Raw genomic sequence first — 21,478 nt, forward strand, 5'->3', positions numbered from 1 at the left:
AATAAATTTAAAAACAATTATTTTTAATTATACTTGAACTTGAAAACTGGAAATTGTATACTTTTATCCTCCTTATTTCTACAAATCATAACAACACTCTTATAAGGATTATATAAAATATAATGTGTAAGACCATAATCAGAACACACAGTTAAAAGCTGTTGAAGACCAGCACTGCTAGGACTAAACACCTCAAGATCATCTGCATAATATGATTCACTAGAACAATCCTAATCATACACCCAGTATTACAAGCATTCAAACATTCAGATAGATCATCTGTGTAAAGATTAAACAAAATTAGAGACTAAATCCATCATTGTCTCATGCCATTACTAACCCCAAAAGGGCAGAGACTTTATTGCCCCATTTTACTCGCATCATCTGGTATACCATAAACCAGGATTCTCACAATGTATTCTGGCACCCCTCTTTGTGTCATTTAAAAAAATAACTTGGCATGGTTAACCCAATCAAAAGCTTTAGATGCATCAATGAAGCACATAAAGACTGATGTGATTTTATCTCTATACTTGTTTACTATTTCCTTTAATGCATAGATGCAAAGATCAGTACCATGTTTAGCCTTAAATCCAAACAGCTTGTCTGTAGAATTAATAAACACATTTAACCTATCCAGCAAGATTTTTTCAAATGCTTTAGATAGGTTACAAGCTAAAGCTATAGGTCTTTAAATATATAAGTTGCCTACCATTGCAGCTTTGTTCTTAATAACTGGCACTAACAGAACAGAGAACATTGAATCTAACACACCATAAATCAGAAGGCCAGGAAAACAGACAGCTAAGGGGCTAACCTCTTACTTCCATATTTAAGATGTTCAGCAGAAATATTATATAGGCCGCCACTATCTTTATTTTGATGCAATTTACTTATAGCATGATCCACCTCACGTGACATGATCACTGTTGGATCATTTACATGAATATCATCCACATTATACAATTCATTTTGGATGCAATTAAAAAGACTACAATAATGCTGTCTCCATAATTTTGCAATATTCTCTGCCTCAGAAGAATATTGCAGTTTGTTTATATTGTTTATTTGTTGCCTGTTAAACCATTCCATATATTGTATCCATGTCTATATCAGCTTGTTACTACTTTATTGACAATTTAATGATTTTCGTCAGTAAATCAATAAAAGTCCTTCTAAGTTTGAAACCTCTTGTTACATGGTTACATGAGAATGAAATGCAATACTATCAAAAGACCAGCAGAGAACCCTTTCAGCATGCACACGGTTATTAGGCTTTGTGTTGTTGACAACCATCTGGAAACACACACACCTCCCCAGTTAACAAACACTCACAGCAAGACGCGTCCTGGATATCAGGGAACAAACTCACGCACAAGGCTGATCATGTTGTAACACTTATTGCTCGGATTTAGCCAGAAATTGAAACAGAGAGGATGCGCACGTTGTTGTTAATAACATATGGAGATGTTTTTTTTAAGTAAAGCCATCCTGGGAGCGGAGCTCGAGGCCTTTGATTGCTGCAGCTCACACATCATCCTCATCCGCGGTGGTCTCGAACTTTAAACCGTCGCTGGGCTCCGCAGCACAACAATAACTGCAGCGCTCAACGCGCCTTTTTATCATTTCACCTGATAAAGGATGTGAATTAAGAAAACCTCTATGCTTTAGAAACATGGAGACCAATACTCGGGAATTGGTGAGTAAATGAGTGAAAACGGTTTGTTTTTTTCCCAACAGCTAGCGGGATGGACATGGCTAGTAGGTTAGCCTGTTCAGCTAAAGCGAAGGGTCGGTTGTCAGTTTTAAATGTCCCTTTGATTGATACGAATCAGTAAATACTGAACTGACAATTGACTGGTGTACACTACTGTATGAAGTATTGTAATTGTGTAGTTTAACAAGGGACCACAGTAGGTTAAATATAATGACAGAACAGCTAACAGTAAGGTAAACCGTTAGCTCACCATTGCTGTTACAATGATGCTTGTGTAAGCTAACCTCGGACATACTAGTTAAAAAAGACAAGTGTCCCTTTTAGCTCTTATGTTGTGTAACTTTTTTATTTATTTTTTATTTTTTTAATAGTTCAAGAGTTTGGTTTTAAAAGTGTTTGTATAAGATGTTTTCTTTTTTGACAGTATAAGATTAGATTAGAAAGCTTTGTCATTTTATAGGACAACGACATTACAGTTTGTAAGTTAACGTTACTTCGTATCAGTGACGACAAATTGTGTCTGTATTTAACAACATCAATGATAGGTAATACAAATGGTGTATAAAAACGCTTTTATTCTGTTTACCCTTCTAAAGCGTAAAATATTTTTTTTAAATATTAAATATCATAAATTTTTCTTTAAAAAAATAAAAGTTTATTTAACCTTTACACAAAATCGATAAAACATAAATAAAAGTGTTTCATATTTTGTATCTTTTGATACATCAGACTTTTATTGCTCACATAGTGTTATATAGTGAGAATATGTAGCTCATACTTTTTGAGGAGTAAAAACACATTCAGAGGCTCAAACTTGAAAATGATCCAATTTGGTGCAGATGTTGTTATTTATATGGCTAAAAAATAAAATTCTGAGACCTTATGTAAATCAGTGAGTATTTAAAAAAAAAAAGTTACATTTACATGTAGTCATTTAGCAGACACTTTAATCCAAAGCGACAAATATTATTTGTCACTTTTATTTTGATCAAAGCTCTGTTGTTTTAATTTTGATGGTCAGAAAAAAATGTGATACAATGATTGAGAAATGTATACATAAACATTATGAAGGAAAAATATATGGAAGGTTGTGCATAAGTTGTACAGCAGAGTTTTGATCATGCTGATAATTTAAAGGTTTTAAAAATGAATGTATGAAGTGTGATACAGTAGGCCTTGTAGTATGAGGTTCCATTTTGTCTATGGGTCTACAGTTATGTACAGTGCAGTTACCACTTGTTAAATTAAATTAGTATAATGTTGATGTGTATTTTCTGTATGTCATTAAAAACTGCTTTGTACCATAGAGCAGTTATGTATGTTTACTGGTATTGCTTTTATTACTCTCAGTGAACTTTCGGCAACACATTATCCAAGTAGACAATCAGTTTTTATTAATAACAAGTTCTTACCTCTCAAAATTCTCAAAATTATGACAAAGTACTAAAATGAAGATGACTGTAGATTAATTCACATTTATAGATAAATAATAAATGTTTTAAACAACTCTAAATCTAAACATTCTGTTAGTTTACCTCAATATCTATAAAATAAGCATATTAACTTAAAACCTTAGCTGAGTGCATGCATTTTTTTTTGTCATATCATAGGGTTAATGTATATGCGTTGCTTGAGAGGTGTTATTCGTAGATAATTCCACAATTATTTTTTTCTCTCTCTCTCACTACAGGTCTCCATACTGTGAGCAGGTCCAACCACCCTCCAGTAGTTTCTCCATCTTTATCTCACTTTGCCCTTTGTGGGTGGAGGAGAGGATGACTTCTCACGTCCTGACTGTCCTGCTGCCTGTCTTGTTGGTTCTGATACCTGCTGTTTGGGCAGGATACTGTAAAGGCCAAAGACAGGTTCTGCGGGGTGTCCCAGGATATGTCACAGATGGACCAGGAAACTACTCTGTGAATGGGAACTGCGAGTGGCTTATCAAAGGTTAGTGTAAAAAAAACTATATGAATGCTGACAAGAGCTGATGAATGAAACAAGCTTTATTAGCATACAATTATAGGATTTAAACTCATGACTGTTTTGCTTGTAATTCAAAGTCGGCATGAAATGAGAAATGAAATGTTTTATTTGTTTTTTGTTTTTTTTTGTAAATGCATCTTATTTATCTTATTATTTTTACATTTAATTTAAATTTTGAATTAAAATGTCATAACTGGATCTTATGGTGAAATATTCCAATCATTTAGTTTGCTTAAATCCCATCCCTTTCTTACAGTGACCTCAAATTTGCATTAAGATCTGCATCCATCAAAACAACCACTGATGGATAGAACTAAGTCTCTACTTCTTTTATTATGTTCTTTATTTGATAATCTGTTTCACCTGGATGTATTTCACAACACAGAAGAAAAGATCTGTTGCTGCTTCCATTTCATTGCCACTTTATTAGAAGTTATGGCTTGATTAGTAATTATTAAAACAACTACCAATTTCAGGAGCTGAGTGACCATGACCCTTCTCTCAATTTGTATATTTATTAGAAATGTCTACCTCTTGAAGGTGATATTAAGACAAGTACAGTATGTTTTTTCTTCTGGTTGTAATGGGAACTCTTCTGTCCTCCTTCAGCTCCCAGCAGAAATCATCGCATTGTGCTTAACTTCACGTTTATGGATACGGAGTGTACCTATGACTACCTGTTTGTCTATGATGGTGATTCCTACCAGAGCCCCCTACTGGCAAGTTTAAGTGGCAACACCCTACCACAACCAATTGAGGCCAAGTCCGGTAAGGTAAGACCAAAAGTATCAGTTTATACCATTTGTTGAGTTATACTTGGCCTGAGAGCCTTACTTTTCAAAGAATCAAAATGCACTCCCTTTCTTTAATGCTCTTTGTTCAACGAGATTGTTAAGAAAGGGAGCTCCATTTGAGGTTTTTCCATTTCACTCTGCATGTGTCCGTTTTATAACACCGTGAGTCATAAGAAACTACACCAGTGCTCAATTGATAGACATCTTGTTCACAATCTGTCTCTGTTTTCCCACATTCATTATAAATTGTTCATCTTCTGTTGTGCTCTTTACAAGATGCTGCTGCATCTCTTCAGCGACGCCAACTACAACTTGCTGGGCTTCAATGCCACCTACACGTTTTCAGTTTGCCCTGGGGACTGCAGTGGTCATGGGCGCTGTGATGGAGCTACTGCCCGCTGTCAGTGTCATCAGGGGTGGGGAGGAATGGACTGCAGCACCCCTCTCTGCTCCCAGGTCTGCACTCAATATGACCACGGTCGCTGTGATAAGGTAAGCATGAAGTAGGCTCTGCATTATGCATAAAGTGAGTACAGAGTGTAGTTTTGTCATTTTAATGTCATGTATTGTTTCACTCTCTCTAACAGACGGGTGAGCATTGTATCTGCAGCCCCGGCTTTGTGGGGCAGAACTGTCAGCTGGGTCTCCGTGACAACAGTGGGGCGGGCCAGTGGTGGGAGGTGAGCCCAGGTGACGTTAAAGCAGCCCCTCGCACCGCCTCTGCTGGGGTTTACCTGGCTTCCACTGGAGCCATGTACATGTTCGGAGGTAAGCTGGATTGTTGATCATTTATCATGATCTGGAATGTGGGCAGCTGTTTGACATGTTTTCTTGTATAAAAGCCCATTTATACTTGTGTGACTTGTTTTGGGATAACACAATTATAAATAGTTGTTTACAAAATTAAATATTTGTAATTTATATTATCAATCAATTTGCTAGATTAATATCTGTAAAATATTAACAATGTTTTGTTTAGGGCTGTCGTTGTTAACGTGTTAATGCATGCGAATAATTTTACAATTCTTAATGCGTTAAAAACATTTCTATTCTAACCGAATACCGATATATTGGTTGACATTCACAATAATGAATGGGTCTGTCTACAGTTGTAGATATATGCAGTCAGCAGACGGTTGGTGTAGTTTTTTTTTTGGCATCTCCATGTGGTCCTGTTCAGTATCACAACTTTACTTCTTTAAAATGTTTAGGATAGGCTTAGATTTTGACATGGCAATAAAAATATGAATAACTACTACTCTTGTTTTATTTTAAAACTTCAGCTTTAAAGTACGCTTGAGGAGGGATTTATTTCAACCCTTGGTTTTTATTTACAGGGTTTGATCTAAACAGAGCACTGGAGGACCTTGTTGTTTACAATTTTTCGACCAATAATTGGGAACAGAGATCATATTTATATAGTCCAGTAAGTTTCTTCTTCTCTCTCTTTTTTTTTTGTCTTGCGTATTTCTAATGATCTGTTTTCATTTTAATGATCCTCTAATTAATAATATCTTTTTGTCAGGCTCCTCGACATTCCCACACAGCTGTAGAATGGCAGGGCAACATGCTCATCTATGGCGGTGAGCTTGCCAACCACTCATTGGCTAGTGATGTCTGGGTGTACCGTGCTCAGCAAGATGAATGGCAGCAGCTAGGCCAATCAAACGCTCCAGGGGCACCAAGGCTGGCAAATCACGCAGCAGCGATGGTAGACAACTATCTATATGTTTTTGGGGGTGAGTAAATTGTATTCTTATTCTTTAGTGGAGAATATAAAAAGAGTGTTATTGTCAATTTGTGAAAAACACATGAAAAGATTATCAGCATTATCATCTCTTCTTTCCTTTCCTGACCTCTGTCAAACTTTTCTGGTTGTGTTGTTCCTTTGCTTGTTCTCTTTTTATATGTCTTTTCTTTCCTATATATTTTGTAAATCTTTACTTTAAAATAATTGATCCACCTGTCTTTTCAGGAAGGACAGAGGAGGACATGTTCTCCTCATCTCTGTACCGGTTCCGGTTGAGGGATGGAGTGTGGGAAGCTGTTCAGCCTACAGGTGGAAAACCACCTACTACTGCAGGACACAGCATGATCTACCATGCCCCTTCCAAAACACTGCTGGTATATGGGGGACACAGACCTACCAACGCTAGGTATTGTACACGTGTGTACTGTCTAGTGTAAGCTGAACATATAGTAAATTGCCGCTGAGTGTTTGTTTATATCCCTGTAAAATCTATACTGTTATATCCAAGCTTTTTATATAAAGTGTATGTCCAAATACTTTTATCTACATTGCATACATACTAGTTTTGTCAAAAGACCCGGTACTTCGGAACCAAGTCGGTACTAAAAAAATGTATTACATCACGGTACCAGGTTTCTTTAAGTACCAGTGGTACCGAGTGCTCGGTCAACCCGGTTCTTGACACATACAGCGCTATGATTTCCACGAAGCAGAAAATGTGGACGGAATCTCAAAATCCAGTCATGGAAATGAAACCTACATTTTAATATGGACAGTCACGGAATTTGTCAAGGTTAGCATGAATTAATCAAATCAAATCTCCATATGGACCACTATCTGTAAATTTTAAGCTGCAAAAGTTGGTTGAAATATGAATCCTGCATGTTCTGCGCGTCTGTGCGAATGAATGAATGAATAAATGAATGAATGGAAGAGACGTGCGGGTTTGTTTACTACGTAGACTGAAGTCCGTGACGCTTGCAGTAATTTCAGCATCTGCCATCTCAATGAGGACATAAATACATAAACAACATCACCAGAAATGTTCTGAGTCACTTCACAAGCATTTTACCATTTCATTTGGCATATAATGTTGAAAAAAAAAATTTAAACTTTATTTTTTAAAGAAATAAAATCACACAATATTTCTACCATGTTTTAATTTTAATAGCAAATCCCCTTTATTTACCAAAAAATAAAATGTTTAAATTAAAAGACAAAGTAAATTTGGGTAAAACTTGTTTACTCTTTTTGATAATTGTATTTCTTGTAGACACAATTGTAAATAAGTATAAAGAATGGCTTTGGTTTTATTCTTGTTATTAGCATAATGGGTAACACTTTATAATAACTGCACACTATTAATCATTAATTAAGCATTAGTAAACAGATAATTCATAATTTATAAAGCATTAATAGACAGTAATAAGCAGTTTATAAATACAGATATAAATGCTTTATTCTTAATTTAAAAGCATATCTATAATGTGTTTAATAATTGTATTTTCATACTTTATTCATGATCAATTTATCATTTCTCAATGAAGTATAGCATTATTTACAAAACAGTTATTTAGGAGTTGCCAGTGAGTCATAAGATCACAAGAAATGTAGTAAATTCAGGTAGTTATAAAGCATTTAGTAGTGGTCAGTTAACTATTTATGTGAGCTCATCTAAAGTGAGGACTAGTTATGCATTTTAAAGCATTTATAAAGGATATTTAAAGGCTCAGTTATCTTCTAAACAAAAAACGGAAACAAATACAACACAGTGATACAGAACATAGAAATAGAAACAGCCTTTAAATCTCATTTGTAAAAGCTTTACAAGGCATAAATAGTCCTCACTTTAGATGAGCTCACAAAAATAGTTAAAGGGGGGGTGAAATGCTCGTTTTCACTCAATATCCTGTTAATCTTGAGGACCTATAGAGTAGTACTGCATCCTTCATAACTCCAAAAAGTCTTTATTTTTATTATATTTATAAGAGAAAGATAGTCTGTACCGATTTTCCCGGAAGCGCCTAGAGGCGTGACGTGTGGGCGGAGCTAAAGAATCACGAGCGCCAGTAGGCTTTTGTGTTGAGAGTTTTTGGAAGCTGTGACACAGATCCAGAGGCTGAAATTTAACAAGAGCAGCATCAGCAAAGGCGTCTCTATGTGGTATGTACTGAAACTGCATATATTTGCTTAGCAGTTTTGGAAAATGACTAAGTTCCACGTTATGTCGTCTTGTTTTTTTTTTTTTTTTTTTAAGCTGTACATGTGGAAAGTGCAGTTTGATGACAACATCGCATGTTGTTTACTTGATGTGCTTACGCGCTGATAGCTAAGTTAACAACACAGAGATATTTGAAGCAGTTTTACTCACCGCCTGCGGTTCCAACACACGATCGTGACCCTTTTTCGTTGGGACTGCATTATCCTTAAGAAATAAATGATGTGCAATCCGAAATGCAGGGAACAAACAAAAACACTTGCACAACTCCGTTGATGCTCTGTAAAAATAAACTCCATCCACTGGTCTCTTAATGCTGTATCTCTTTTGGTAATCTGAGCAGGGTTGTCTTGCCCTGGCAACCAAAAACACACTTCTTTTGTGAATTTTCGCGACGCTCTCGCTCTGATCAGGCTGTGCTCAGCCTCTCAGTGCTCTGCTATATGGGAGCGCGCGCTCTTCCGGCAGAAGTGCCTTAGGACCCAAATAAGGAAATTCCGCTCCATCTAACGTCACACAGAGCCATACTCGAAAAAAACTTTCCGAAACTTGGGACAAACCGGAAGAGGTTTTTTTGGAACAAAAATACTCCTTCAAACGTACAACTTAATTTTTGAAACTTTGTCCATGTTTAGCATTGGAATCCAACTCTTTAACAGTGTAAAAAACTCAGTATGCATGAAATAGCATTTCACTCCCCCCTTAACTAACAACTACATATGTTTTATAACTACCTGAATTAACCCTGAATTACAGTAGAAATACACGTTAATAAACCATTTATTAACAATATAAGTAACTATTACTATATGTCTGAATAAAAATATGTATGAATGCACATTTAAATAGTTTATTAATCATTTACTTACAATTTCTAAGTGATCTTATGAACCACTTACAACTCCTTAATAACTGGTGTGTAAATAATGCTATACTTAATTTAGAAATGATAAATTGATCATTAATAAAGTATAAAAAACAATTCTTAAATACATTATAGATATGCTTTTAAATCAGGTATAAAGCATTTATATCTGTATTTATAAACTGCTTATAAATGTCTATTAATGCTTTATAAATGATGAATTAACTGTTTCCTAATGCTTAACTAATGATTAATAGCATGCAGTTATTATAAAGTGTTACTTTCTCTGGTATCGGTACCGAATACTGAAATTTTGGTACCGTGACAACACCAATACTAGGGCTGTCACTTTTAGTTCGAAAATCGATTGCACAATCGATCGGACCAACCTAAAAAAGTTTCGAAAATGAAAAAAGGGAATCGATTTTAACCAAATATGTACACTATTATTTTTGAAATAATTAAACAATTAAAAAATACAGAGCACATCTTCTCAACAGCTGGACATATAGTGAATAAAAAACACTCTGCTCTGGACCCCAAAAATGTTGATCGACTTTTTTGAACAGTTGTTTGAAATGGATTGAATCATTTAAAATAATCTTGGAGAAGGACTTGAAAGGACTTAAAACAGATGCAGAAGTTAAGTTGGAAATGTGTTCCTGTAGTGTAGTCCATAAGGAAAAATCACGTGAATAAATTTAAGATAGTAATCTGCTACTTGGAATCGGACCGTGTTTATTGGTCTGGCTTCTTATTCTTTCAATTTTGTAATGTTAGAATCATATAACAATTGCTGTTAATAGTGTTCATCGTCTGTTTGATTACGCCTTTAATTGATTTTTCCGAAAATGTCTGCCATATGGACATAAACTGACAGTAACCACTGATAAGCTACTACTAAATATTGTAGAAACTTAATTTTCTGTAAAATTGATTTGTATCGTAAAAAGCGCTATGCAAATAAACTTGAATTGAACTGAATTTTTACTGTTACCATCTACTCCTGTCTCAAGGTTCAGTCTGCGTGTGAACTCAACTGATGCTTTCCATGTTGAGAAACGCTTTTGGACTTCCTTCCGTTCACATTTTCCTGCCAGTGGCCCGAGGGAGAGAGCATTCCACTCTGCCACCGTCATTGGCAACTACATGGTGGTGTACGGTAAGTAGAAGTCACACTGAATTAATATTAGAGCTACAGTCAACCTCATTGTGTCTTTGTTGTTTGACCGAGTGAATGGAATGTGAAGACTTTTATAGCGATATTAATTAATGGAGATCTGTTTTTCTTCTTAGGAGGGAATGTTCATATACACTACATGGAAGAGAAGTGCTATGATGAGGAGATCTTTTTCTATCATCTTGGTTGCCATCAGTGGGTGTCTGTTGGAGAGAGCCTCAGTCAGCGTAAGTGTGTATTATTTAATGGTCCGAGACGGAGTGAATCTGTTTGATATGTTTAGAGAGGAGATGAAGTATGATGATGTATGTGATTGATGATCCATGCTTCCCTGAGGATTTGTTGCACAAATAACAGGAGAGCCTTTAAGAACTCATGTTTAAGATGCTTCAGCTTGACTGGGGGCTTGTTATGACCTACTCTTGAGAGGTCATTTGTTGTGTAAATTCCCTTGTGTCGGATGCAGATTTACTTGCCTGCAGCTTTTAAACAAATGGACTGATGAGAAGTAAAACTGCCCTCAGATAAAAATGTGTTATTTTTTATTTTTTATGTTGTAACTTAACCACAGAAAGCTGACATGGGTTTGGTACCCCTCATAGTCAGGATTTTTTGCATTGTTATTTTTGGTTTGCAAGACATTTTTTCTTAAAGTTGGTATTATTTTATAATGATGCTTCAGTTTAGCCCTCTAGAATATTGTGCATTTCACTCTGGGCTTCTTCGAACTTTTTAACTGTACAGCAGTTTATTGTTTACATGCTTTAGTTATTTTCAGTCCGTTATTTACATCATAACCTCAGGATATATATAAGCAATGTTTAAAGTTAAGCTCAATCAGCAGTTGATTACCACAACAACAAAAAAAAAAATTCAACCTGTCTTTTCTTAAAAGTAAAAATCAGGGTTGAAATGAGGCAATTACAATGGAAGTAAATGAAGCCAGTCCCTAAACTTCATAGCCACAAGACTTACATATTCTATTTTAAAGTCTAAAGTTAGAGCAGCCCTCAGTAGTGGATGTGAGGCACTCTTTGAGTTTTTTTCAATTATTTTCACATATTATTTTTTCTCTGAAATGTTCTCTGTGCTCTTAAAGGAGGTGTGTCCGTGAGGGGCCGATATTCCCATGTTGCAGCTGTCATGGAGGGCCGTGTGCTGCTAGTTGCTGGCGGTTACAGTGGAGTTGCCCGTGGAGACCTTGTGGCATATAAAGTACCGCTGTTTGTAAGCAGTGACCCAGGAGACAGGGTAATAAAATAAGATCTAGATTATATATATATTTTTTTTTTCTGTAAGTATTTGTGTACATGTACTTTTGAAAGTATGCTTATACTCACCAGTGCTGTATTTATTTGATCACAAACACAACCATTGATATTGTTAAAGATTATTAAAATGTAATCTACTTTAAATTGTGATTTTATTCCTGTGATGGCAAAGCAGCCATTACAATCTTCAGTGTAACATAATCCTTCAGAAAGCATTATAATATGCTGATCTGGTGTGCAAACTTATATATTCATATTCTAATAATAAATGTCTTGAATATCACGCTTTGATGAATTCAGAAAAGCCATACTGATCTCAAACTTTTGATTGGTAGTGTATATCAAGGTGTGTGTGTGTGTTGATGTCTAACAGGACACAGTATGTGCTGAAGCTCCAGATGAAAGTTTATGCCTGAAGAATCCAGAGTGCAGTTGGTGTGAGGGTCGCTGCCGGGAGTACCAGCCCCACAACCCGGTAATACTTCCCCAGGCTCCTTCACTTGCATTTTGCTGGCTTTTGATCACTCATGATTTATGTGTGTGTTTCTATATAGTGTGGCAGCACCGGATGTCTGGGCCTGGCTCGTTCTTTGTCAGACTGCCAGTCGTGTCTGGTGTTCAGTGGGGTGCCAAACTCTCTGCCACAAGTTTCTGGGGAATTCGGCTGGTGTGTGCAGAATGAGTCCTGCTTGCCTGTTTCAGGTAAAGAGAGAGGAGAGAGCAGACCATAACATGACGGTTAAAACAACCACACACTGCTCAGTAAATCTTTATTTCTAGACACTTTTACAGTCAGTGAAATAATGTGTTACTGAGGACTGTGTGTAGTCATGCTGTGTTAATATCACTGCTATGTGCTCTTGACTGGTTTTCAAGCTAATTTGCACAATATACTTGAATGTCCAGTGACCTGCATATGTGGCATATAATCTTTTGGCATATCATGAGTAAATACTGTACACTTTGACCCCTGGCAGAGCAAAGTGCATGCCGCGTGGACCAGATCTCTGGGGCGTACGGCTGGTGGGGGGAGCGCACGCGTTTCCTCACCTCCCTCCCCTTCTGTCGCACCGAGAACTATGTCCCGGGACTGCACCTGCTTACCTTCCAGCATCCACGCAATCAGTCACAGCCTGACAAGGTACGATAAGTTCAATCCTCAGCTCTCATGACCTTCTGCTCTGCAGGAACTTCCTCTCTTCTATATTTATTATTAAATTACACTTGTTTCTGTTTGTTTACGCCCTTTTCTTGTGATTTCATTTATAATAATCAGTGTTTTTTTTTGTATCATTGTTTTCATATTAGTTTGAAGTTTGTTTAGTTTTTTCGGTTTCATTCGTTTTTGCTTTTTTAATAATAATTTTTTTTTATTCATGTATTTAAGTTTTGGTAGATCAAGTTAGCCAACTTAAATATATGTATATATTTTTCAAGTAACAAGAGTTTATTGTTTTAGTCAACTGTAATAATAACCCTGGTTATTATTTTTATAATTTCTAAATCCAGGTTTTGTTGTACTTTTGTAATATATTTGTTACTAAACTCTTCCTCTGTGAACCCCACCATGCTTCTGCACTCCTTCTTACACTCATGCACACTTCTTCATAGGTATCTATCCTGCGCAATACCTCCATCATCCTCAATCCCTCTACAGAGATGGACGTGACCCTTCAGTTTCGGGGTTTCATTCATCCCTTATGGGGTGCCCCTCAGGAAACTGTTGCCATGTGGGCTCGAATACAAAAAATGCATTTTACTGCTCAGATGGCTGCTGGACCCAACTCTCTTCAACTGGTATGGAAAATCACAAAATCAGGTTTTCTCTTTTAGACAAAAAAAAAAAAAAAAAAAAAACATGGCATGAAGTCTCTTGAGGCATGTAACTTGCTAAGTCTCTTCTAAACCTTTCTTCCGTGCAGACAGATGTGCTGGGAAGGTGGTCCGCTCAGGAGGAGAAGGAGATCCGTATGCTATCCCGGCCAGGTGGTTCCCGTCTGTTCCAGAATCTTACACGAGGAAACTGGTACCTGATCCAGACGGAAGGCTACCTGAATAACTCTGCATCAGGACAGACTAGTGAGATGGCCCTTACCTGGAACCGCACCGATTTACCTGGAGGCAGCGTAAGTGTTTATTACCTAACAAAGCAGCTTAAAAGTAGACTCCTATTGTGCATTTCTTCATTTGACATAATTTCACATCTGTAATTTTATACAATTTAGGGTTGCAACTAGTGCAATACAAGTGAAATTTCCTAATTCTAATTAGGTGATTTTCAGAAAACTCTTGAAACCACTTGAAAGCATCAGAACTGTAGTAATCTGTGCTTTATTAAATCCAACTTAAGTTGTTGTTTTTATAAAAAAAAATATTTAATGTTGCATGTAGGATTTAAATTTAATTCTGATACATTTTTAACCCCCACCAAAAAAAAAAAATGTATATATTACAATATATTAAACAAATTACATCATATAATGAATTATAAAAAAGCCAGAAAGATGTTTTTTGGAAAGTATGTTTGCACATATAGGGAATTTGTTTTAGGTTAACAAGCTTTAAGTACACAGGGACATCAACAAAGCACGGATATAAAAATTTGATGTAAATAAAATACACATGTGTATATATAAATGAACAAAAATAAATAAATAATAGAAAAACAAATAATAATTGTATGTACAGGTGTGCTATAGAAATCTTTAGTTCCAGCCCTATAAACTTTCTAAGTGCACTATAAAGTTTAGGTATTATTATATAATGCTGTTCATTGCTCTTTTACATTCTTTCTAGGAGATTTCTTTCCTGTTCCTCGAACCCTTCCGCTCCAATTCGTGTCCCCAGTATCGCTCATGTTTGGCCTGTCTGTCTGATCAGTCATGCGGCTGGTGTCCCACCATGAACCTGTGTTTTCTGCGCTCTGATGTCGATCAGCAGCCCTGCATAGACTGGCAAGGAGAAGAGCGCCACCTACTGCTCCACCCTCAGCATTGCACACTGTGTGAGGAATATAGAGACTGTGCTGCTTGCACTCAGGTAACAACATGTCTGAAAGACTGCCATGAGTGTTTTGATCCAGAGCAGCATGCAGTCTGTTTACCAGCTTTCATGTTCTGCAAGGCTGCAGTGGAGTTTCTCTCATGTCTGAATGTTTGTAGGACCCCTACTGTGAGTGGCAGATCAACTCCAGCAAGAAGGGAGATTATCTGTGCAGTCGCCGTGGGAGATTGGAGGGGTCTATCCGGGAACCAGGAGGGTGTCCTAAAGTTTGCAACCAGTGAGTTTGAAGTGATAAACTTGTTTATGAATTATTTGGTTTATATAATATTTGATGAAGCTGAAGGACCTCAAAAAGATAGCAACTTTAGTTTTTATATACCATCCTGTTTCTCTCTCTAACAGGAGGTTGACGTGTGGAGAATGTTTGTCTAACTCCAGTCAGTGTGCATGGTGTGAATCTGCTCAGTCCTGTTTCTACTTTGCTGCATACCTCACAAAGTTTCCCTATGGAGAGTGCAGGGACTGGTATGACAGGTAGGTTAGTGCAGCTTCTGCTGGGATTTTAGGTCATTTGTCTGACAAAAGCCAATGAAATCCCCTGTGTGGTTCACATACACTAGACACTTATAGTGCTTAAAGGGATAGTTCACTCCAAAATGAAAATTCTGTCATTAATTACCCTCGTGTCGTTTCAAACCTATAAGACCTTCATTCATTTTCGGATCACAAATTAAGGTACGTTTACTCTCTGACCCATAGACAGCAACAAAGCTGAAATGTTAGCTAAAACAGTCCATGTGACATAAGTGGTTCAAACGCAATTTTACAAAGCTTTTTGTATGCAAGAAAAACAAAAATAATGACTTTTATTTAACAATTCTTGCCCTCTAAATCATGCCTCCACCATTATCAAGAGTACCTCTGCACATTCTGGTAACTGAACAACTGATGTCATGTGGACTCTTTTATCAATGTCCTTATTACGTTTCTGGTCCTGGGAACATTTCAGTTTTATTGCTGTCTGTGGAGGGTCAGAAAGCTCTTGGATTTCATCAAAAATATCTTAATTTGTATTCCGAAGATGAACGAAGGTCTTACGGGTTTGGATGACAAAAGGGTGAGTAATTAATGACAGAATTTAAATTTTTAGGTGAACTATCCCTTTACTAATTAAAACTGGATGCACTCCTCAAATGAGAATAACATTTGAAGGAAAACTGAATTGTCTGGAGTAAGGCCACGATTGGGCCAAAGAAGCATACTATTTGGTCATATTGCATTAGCAGTTTGATAAACATTTAACATCTAATGATTAACTTTTATCTCATATTGCTGTTGCTTAGATGTTCAGGAAAATGGTTACCCAAAAATAAAAATGCTGTCATTATTTACTCAGCCTCATGACGTTCCGAAGCTGTTTGACATTCTTTCTTCTGTGGAATATATAACAAAAAAAAAACATGTTCTTAATCAAAAAACCCATGTTGGTAATCAAACCATTAATCTTCCCATTAGCTTCATTGTATGTGTTATTTTCTTTTTGTTAATTTAATGGAAGACATGGGAACTGAAATCATTTTTTTACCAACATATCTATCAAGTTCCATAGAAAAAAGCAAGTCAAACAGGGCAAACGTGAGGGGGAGTAAATGATGACACAATTTTACTAAATTCCTTTGTGTGGTTTAAACTTTTTAAATGACTGACTGAATAATTGAAAAATGTCTAGACAGTTCACTTTAAAAATTTAAACCATCACAAAATGATTAAACAATAGACGCTGACTTTAGTGTCATTACCTTTCATTTACAATGTTGTTCTTTTAATATTTCAATGTGAATATAATTAATATAGTGAAATTGTGTTATTAATGTAATTATTATAACTGTAAAAATAAGATGGCAAAATATTACTATTGAAATAATATTCATAATATATTGACTTGAATTCTTCATTGCTTATCCTTCAATAGTTTTTGTTGTATTATACTGCAAAGGCTTTTAATGCTTTTGCTGACAATTGTCCTCTGATCTTCTCTCTCCAGTGTTCACTCTGTCCCTCAGTGTAAGCAGTGCTCTGCTCTTGGCACCTGTTCAGAGTGTCTACAGACGTTTCAGTGCGGCTGGTGTGGAGACTACAACAACCCCACTATCGGCAGGTCTGTGTCTGTGAATACACCAAACAAACATCATCTTCAGTAACACTTCTGATCACTGTTTTCCTTCTTATATTACATCCTGCCACTCTGGTTCTTCACAGGTGTTTGAGAGGTGACTGGGGTGGGATGGATGACCCCTCGGCTGTTAACTGTAGTATGGCTGTAGCTGAAGTGAAAGCCAGCAGGTAAGATTAAAATAATTTATGCCTAGTGTCTAAATGAATATGTCATTTGATATGATTTGCATCTCTTCTTTCTTCCACCAGCCCTGAGCCTCAAACTTTATCACCCCCTCGGTTAATGGAGCTCGAGATGGAGTTGGAGCTAGAGCTGGAGCTGCTGGAAGGGATGGAAGGAGACGGAGATGCTGTTTGGTCCTACCCATCCTGTCCGGATGTGGAGGAGTGTCGCTTGGGCTTGCATACCTGCCATCCCTCCGCTACCTGCGTCAACACCCCAACCTCCTACGAGTGTCACTGTGAGAGAGGCTTCACAGGAGATGGAGTTCACCACTGCAACCAGACGTGAGACGTTCTGTTAACACTGTTGCAAGGGTTGATATATTTCATCATCATAGTACATCCTTTTTAATATATAATCATGTTCATGCTCTCGCTCAGATGTTATAACGAGTGCCGTCAAGGCCGGTGCAGCGGGAGTCCTCTGTTTGAGTGCGAGTGCTCTTTGGGTTGGACCTCTGATCCAGCCACTCTGGTGCTGAGCGGAGTGGAGTGTGATGTGGACTGTGGATGTAACTTCCACAGCACTTGTATTACAGCTCCAGGGATCTGTGATCAGTGCCAGGGTAAAGATCCTTCCTGTGTGTTAACCCAGGACTCTTCTTTATCCTTTTAGTAACCATAAGCTACTATATTTTTCTTTCTTTCCTCAGACTGGACAACAGGGCCACACTGTGAGCACTGCAAGCCTGGTAGTTTTGGCTCAGCTTTGGCAGGGGGTGAAGGTTGCATTCCCTGTCAGTGTAATGGCCATGGTGACGCTCTACAAGGATTCTGCCATAACCAGACCGGCCAGTGCTACTGTACTCACCACACCCAAGGCCCATACTGTGAATCTTGCCTGCCCGGATACTATGGAGACCCCAGGTAAGTCTGAGAATTAGTTCTGTTTATTTGGTGAGGAAGGTGTGTCCAAATTTGAGGGCAGATGAAAATGTGGCATAAACCAGGGGTTTTAATTTGGGTGCCTGCTGATTATTTGATCTCAAAGTTGAAGGGATAGATCACCAAAAAATTAAAACGGTCATCATCATGCGCTCTCTCATGCAGCTCCAAATCAATTTTTTTGTTTTTGTAAAATGTTAAGCAGTTACATACTACGGAAGTCTGTGGGATTTTTGGCCTAGTCCTAAAATACAACACTCGGTTTTATACAATATGTGACATTGAAATTCCCATTTCTCTCACAGGAACAATGGTACCTGTTTCAGGCAGTGTCAGGGTCGCTCTGTTCTGCTTTCTTCTTCCTCTTCTATACCCCTGTCCGTCTCGTCCTCTCTGGGGTGGCATGGAGCGGTCGGTGGCCATGGTGGGCTCTCTCACTGCCTGTGGGTCCTCTCTGTGTCCCAGGATTTGGCCCCATGCATGCCAGGGCAGTCTTGCCCACCCGTGGCGCTGACCTGGCACCCGGATTCACACACACAGTGCACAGTGAGTTGATTATTCCACATCATTAATCTGTCACCTGCTGTCAAAACAGCATTAAAAATATAGTTACCAGCAATATTTTGACCAGAAATGTTTGCATTCCATTATCCAACAGAACTCCTATGTTTACGTGTTTGACGGCTTGCCACAATTCCTCAGTAGTGATGTTGTGCACTCTGACCACAACCTTATTGGAGCATTTTGCGGGACAACGAGAATGGAGCCAATTACTGTTGAGGCTACATCAGGTGCTTAAAAAACTATAAGGACTGAATTGTTTTTGTCATCACATACAAAGCAAAGTTAGATATAACTTTCAGTGTGGCACCATGTCATGATAAATTAGGTGATTTCTTCTCCTCTAGGGGTGGTATCTGTGTATTTTGAAGCAAATGTTACCTCAGGACGTGCTCAGGGTTTTAATGCCTCGTTCTGGGTGAAGCGATGTGGAAATGCAAGTTCTGGAGAGGGTACAGCTGTCTCACTCGAGTGCCAGGCAGGAGCTCAGTGTGTAAACGGGCTCTGTGAATGTCCCCATGGTTTTGGTGGTCCACAGTGTGACCGTCCTGTCTGTCCAGGGAATTGTGGAGCAGAGGAAGGCAGAGGCATTTGCAACATGGTATGTGACATATTTATTGCAGCCAGTTGTTTTGCTTTAGAACATAAGAAGCACCCTAAAATGCATTTTAGGTATGTCCCACAGTTCTCCTCTTACATGTTTGCACGTGCTTTTACAGACCCTTGGCCTGTGTGTGTGTACAGAAGGCTGGGCTGGATCAGACTGTTCTTCTATCTCGGACTCGGACAGCCTGGTTTGGGAAACCTTGCTCGACACTCAGCTCTCTGCAGTGAGATTAACTTTCTCCTTCAAGACTACAGATATGAGTCTCTGTTTTTACAGGCTCTCTCAATTTTCAGTTTTATTTTCTTCCACAGAATAAGGCACACAGGTTCCTCCAGAGGATGGGTCACTCCCTAGTGTCCGGGCCACAGGGCACTCTGTGGATGTATGGAGGCCTCTCACTCCCAGAGGGCATCCTGGGAAATGTTTACAGGTAAATTCTTGTATATTGTAATTGATTTTGTAATATTTTTTTTTTTTTTTACACACATTTCCATAATAAATTTTTATTGGTCTAGGTATTCCGTGGCTGATCGTCGCTGGACTCAAATGTTGACCAGTTCAGTGGAGGAAAATACAATGCCCCTGTCCCGTTACCATCATGCCTCTGCTCTGGTGTATAATCATGACCCGTTCTCTGGCTCCCTGGCAGCCACTCACAGTTTAATGTTTGTGGTGGGTGGGGTCACAAAGAAAGGTGTTGCAAATGACACATGGTGTCTGAATCTCAGCAGTCTGGTGTGGAAGCAGTATAAGGTATTGCATGTTGAATATCCTCACAGTGCTCTTGTGCTCCTCTTCAGCTGTGTTATGAGTGTTAACTGACATCTATGTTCAGAGCTCAGTGCTTCCCCCTGTGGCTGGACACACTCTAACTGTGCGAAGAGGCTCATCTGTGCTGCTGATTGGAGGTTACTCTCCAGAGAATGGCTTTAATCATCATTTGCTGGAGTTTAATCCTCAGTCTGGGAACTGGACTATCGCTCCTCACACTGGCACACCCCCTACAGGTAGAGATTGAACACTGCACTTTTTCTGCCAAAAATGGGACGTTTGGTCTGACAGTTAATTGTCGTACAAATAGTTTTGTTCACTTAATGTTCAAGCTTAATACCTTTACTCATCGTGAAGAAATCATTTATTGAAATGGTTTACTATAACGTAGTTTTTTTAAAATAAAAAGTATACACTACAGTTAACACTTTTTTTTTTTTTTGAAGAAAAAAATAATACTTTTAGGAGGGGTGCATTAAATTAATTTAATGAAATATTTTTATAATTTTGCCAAAAATTACTGCAAAATAAATCCCATTTTATAAGCTCCGCATCAGCATATGAGATCATGAAGACTGAATAAATTTTAGCTTTGATGTCACAGGAATAAGTTACATTTTAACACAGTTATCTTAAACTGTAAACATATTTCACAATATTACAATTAGTGCAGTATTTTTGGTGAAATAAATGGCAACTCTGTGACCATAAAATACTTTGAAAAAATAAATATATATATATATATATATATATATATATATATATATATATATATATATATATATATAATATTTTTGTAGTGTACTAGTGTACCTAGTAATATTTTTGCAGACTTAAGCAATTTTCTTTTCACATTGATGTTTTTGAAACACATACAAAAACAAATACATATAATAATTTTTATTTATTGTTGTTAGTCAGTTGTGACCCATTTCTATCCTTAATTCTTCACTTTCTTCACCAATAATGGGAAAACGTTTAAATATTATAATGAAGTTAAACAGCTCTACACTCCTGATTTAATTCTTCTTCCGTCCTCCACTTTTTCAGGTCTTTATGGTCATTCAGCAGTGTATCATGAACAGACTGATGCTGTGTACGTGTTTGGTGGTTACCGTTTCCACGTCGAAGCTGTAGAACCCTCAGGAGAACTTTACAGTCTTTATTACCCCAATCTTACTTGGTCTTTACTGGTGCCCTCTCAGGGAAACAAGGTAACTATAACAAACAAACAAATGGTGGGCAGAATGATGAATGTTATTAGCAGTTTGGCATGTAGATGACACGAATCATCTCTCTTTTCTCCAGCCTCTCTCACGTTTCTTCCATGCGGCAGCTTTAGTGAAGGACACCATGGTAATTGTTGGAGGCAGGACAGGAGAAGAGGATTATAGCAACACAGTTTCTCTCTATCAGATCAACTGTAACACATGGATACATCCAGGTAAAAGTCATGTCTGCATACAGTATATGAAT

General features: G+C 37.6%; 1 protein-coding gene across 1 annotated transcript in view; it reads left to right on the top strand.

Moving 5' to 3' along the window:
• The first annotated feature begins 1,278 nt into the window (after nucleotides 1–1,278).
• Nucleotides 1,279–21,478, top strand: part of megf8 (multiple EGF-like-domains 8) — a 28,042-nt gene continuing 7,842 nt past the window's right edge. Inside the window, exons 1-33 of the mRNA XM_026284918.1 lie at nucleotides 1,279–1,699; nucleotides 3,408–3,664; nucleotides 4,310–4,473; nucleotides 4,771–4,986; nucleotides 5,082–5,262; nucleotides 5,832–5,920; nucleotides 6,020–6,233; nucleotides 6,470–6,650; nucleotides 10,344–10,489; nucleotides 10,624–10,734; nucleotides 11,607–11,758; nucleotides 12,152–12,253; nucleotides 12,333–12,480; nucleotides 12,756–12,919; nucleotides 13,390–13,575; nucleotides 13,701–13,904; nucleotides 14,575–14,817; nucleotides 14,940–15,058; nucleotides 15,184–15,315; nucleotides 16,826–16,939; nucleotides 17,041–17,124; nucleotides 17,206–17,463; nucleotides 17,560–17,744; nucleotides 17,832–18,045; nucleotides 18,369–18,609; nucleotides 18,722–18,854; nucleotides 18,972–19,225; nucleotides 19,344–19,454; nucleotides 19,543–19,661; nucleotides 19,747–19,984; nucleotides 20,067–20,238; nucleotides 21,053–21,216; nucleotides 21,311–21,446. Coding sequence (XP_026140703.1) covers nucleotides 3,493–3,664; nucleotides 4,310–4,473; nucleotides 4,771–4,986; nucleotides 5,082–5,262; nucleotides 5,832–5,920; nucleotides 6,020–6,233; nucleotides 6,470–6,650; nucleotides 10,344–10,489; nucleotides 10,624–10,734; nucleotides 11,607–11,758; nucleotides 12,152–12,253; nucleotides 12,333–12,480; nucleotides 12,756–12,919; nucleotides 13,390–13,575; nucleotides 13,701–13,904; nucleotides 14,575–14,817; nucleotides 14,940–15,058; nucleotides 15,184–15,315; nucleotides 16,826–16,939; nucleotides 17,041–17,124; nucleotides 17,206–17,463; nucleotides 17,560–17,744; nucleotides 17,832–18,045; nucleotides 18,369–18,609; nucleotides 18,722–18,854; nucleotides 18,972–19,225; nucleotides 19,344–19,454; nucleotides 19,543–19,661; nucleotides 19,747–19,984; nucleotides 20,067–20,238; nucleotides 21,053–21,216; nucleotides 21,311–21,446 — 5,347 coding nt within the window. The 5' untranslated portion in view covers nucleotides 1,279–1,699; nucleotides 3,408–3,492. The remainder of the gene's footprint in view (nucleotides 1,700–3,407; nucleotides 3,665–4,309; nucleotides 4,474–4,770; nucleotides 4,987–5,081; nucleotides 5,263–5,831; nucleotides 5,921–6,019; nucleotides 6,234–6,469; nucleotides 6,651–10,343; nucleotides 10,490–10,623; nucleotides 10,735–11,606; nucleotides 11,759–12,151; nucleotides 12,254–12,332; nucleotides 12,481–12,755; nucleotides 12,920–13,389; nucleotides 13,576–13,700; nucleotides 13,905–14,574; nucleotides 14,818–14,939; nucleotides 15,059–15,183; nucleotides 15,316–16,825; nucleotides 16,940–17,040; nucleotides 17,125–17,205; nucleotides 17,464–17,559; nucleotides 17,745–17,831; nucleotides 18,046–18,368; nucleotides 18,610–18,721; nucleotides 18,855–18,971; nucleotides 19,226–19,343; nucleotides 19,455–19,542; nucleotides 19,662–19,746; nucleotides 19,985–20,066; nucleotides 20,239–21,052; nucleotides 21,217–21,310; nucleotides 21,447–21,478) is intronic.

Source organism: Carassius auratus, chromosome 16 (assembly GCF_003368295.1).
Source record: "Carassius auratus strain Wakin chromosome 16, ASM336829v1, whole genome shotgun sequence".
NCBI lineage: Eukaryota > Metazoa > Chordata > Actinopteri > Cypriniformes > Cyprinidae > Carassius > Carassius auratus.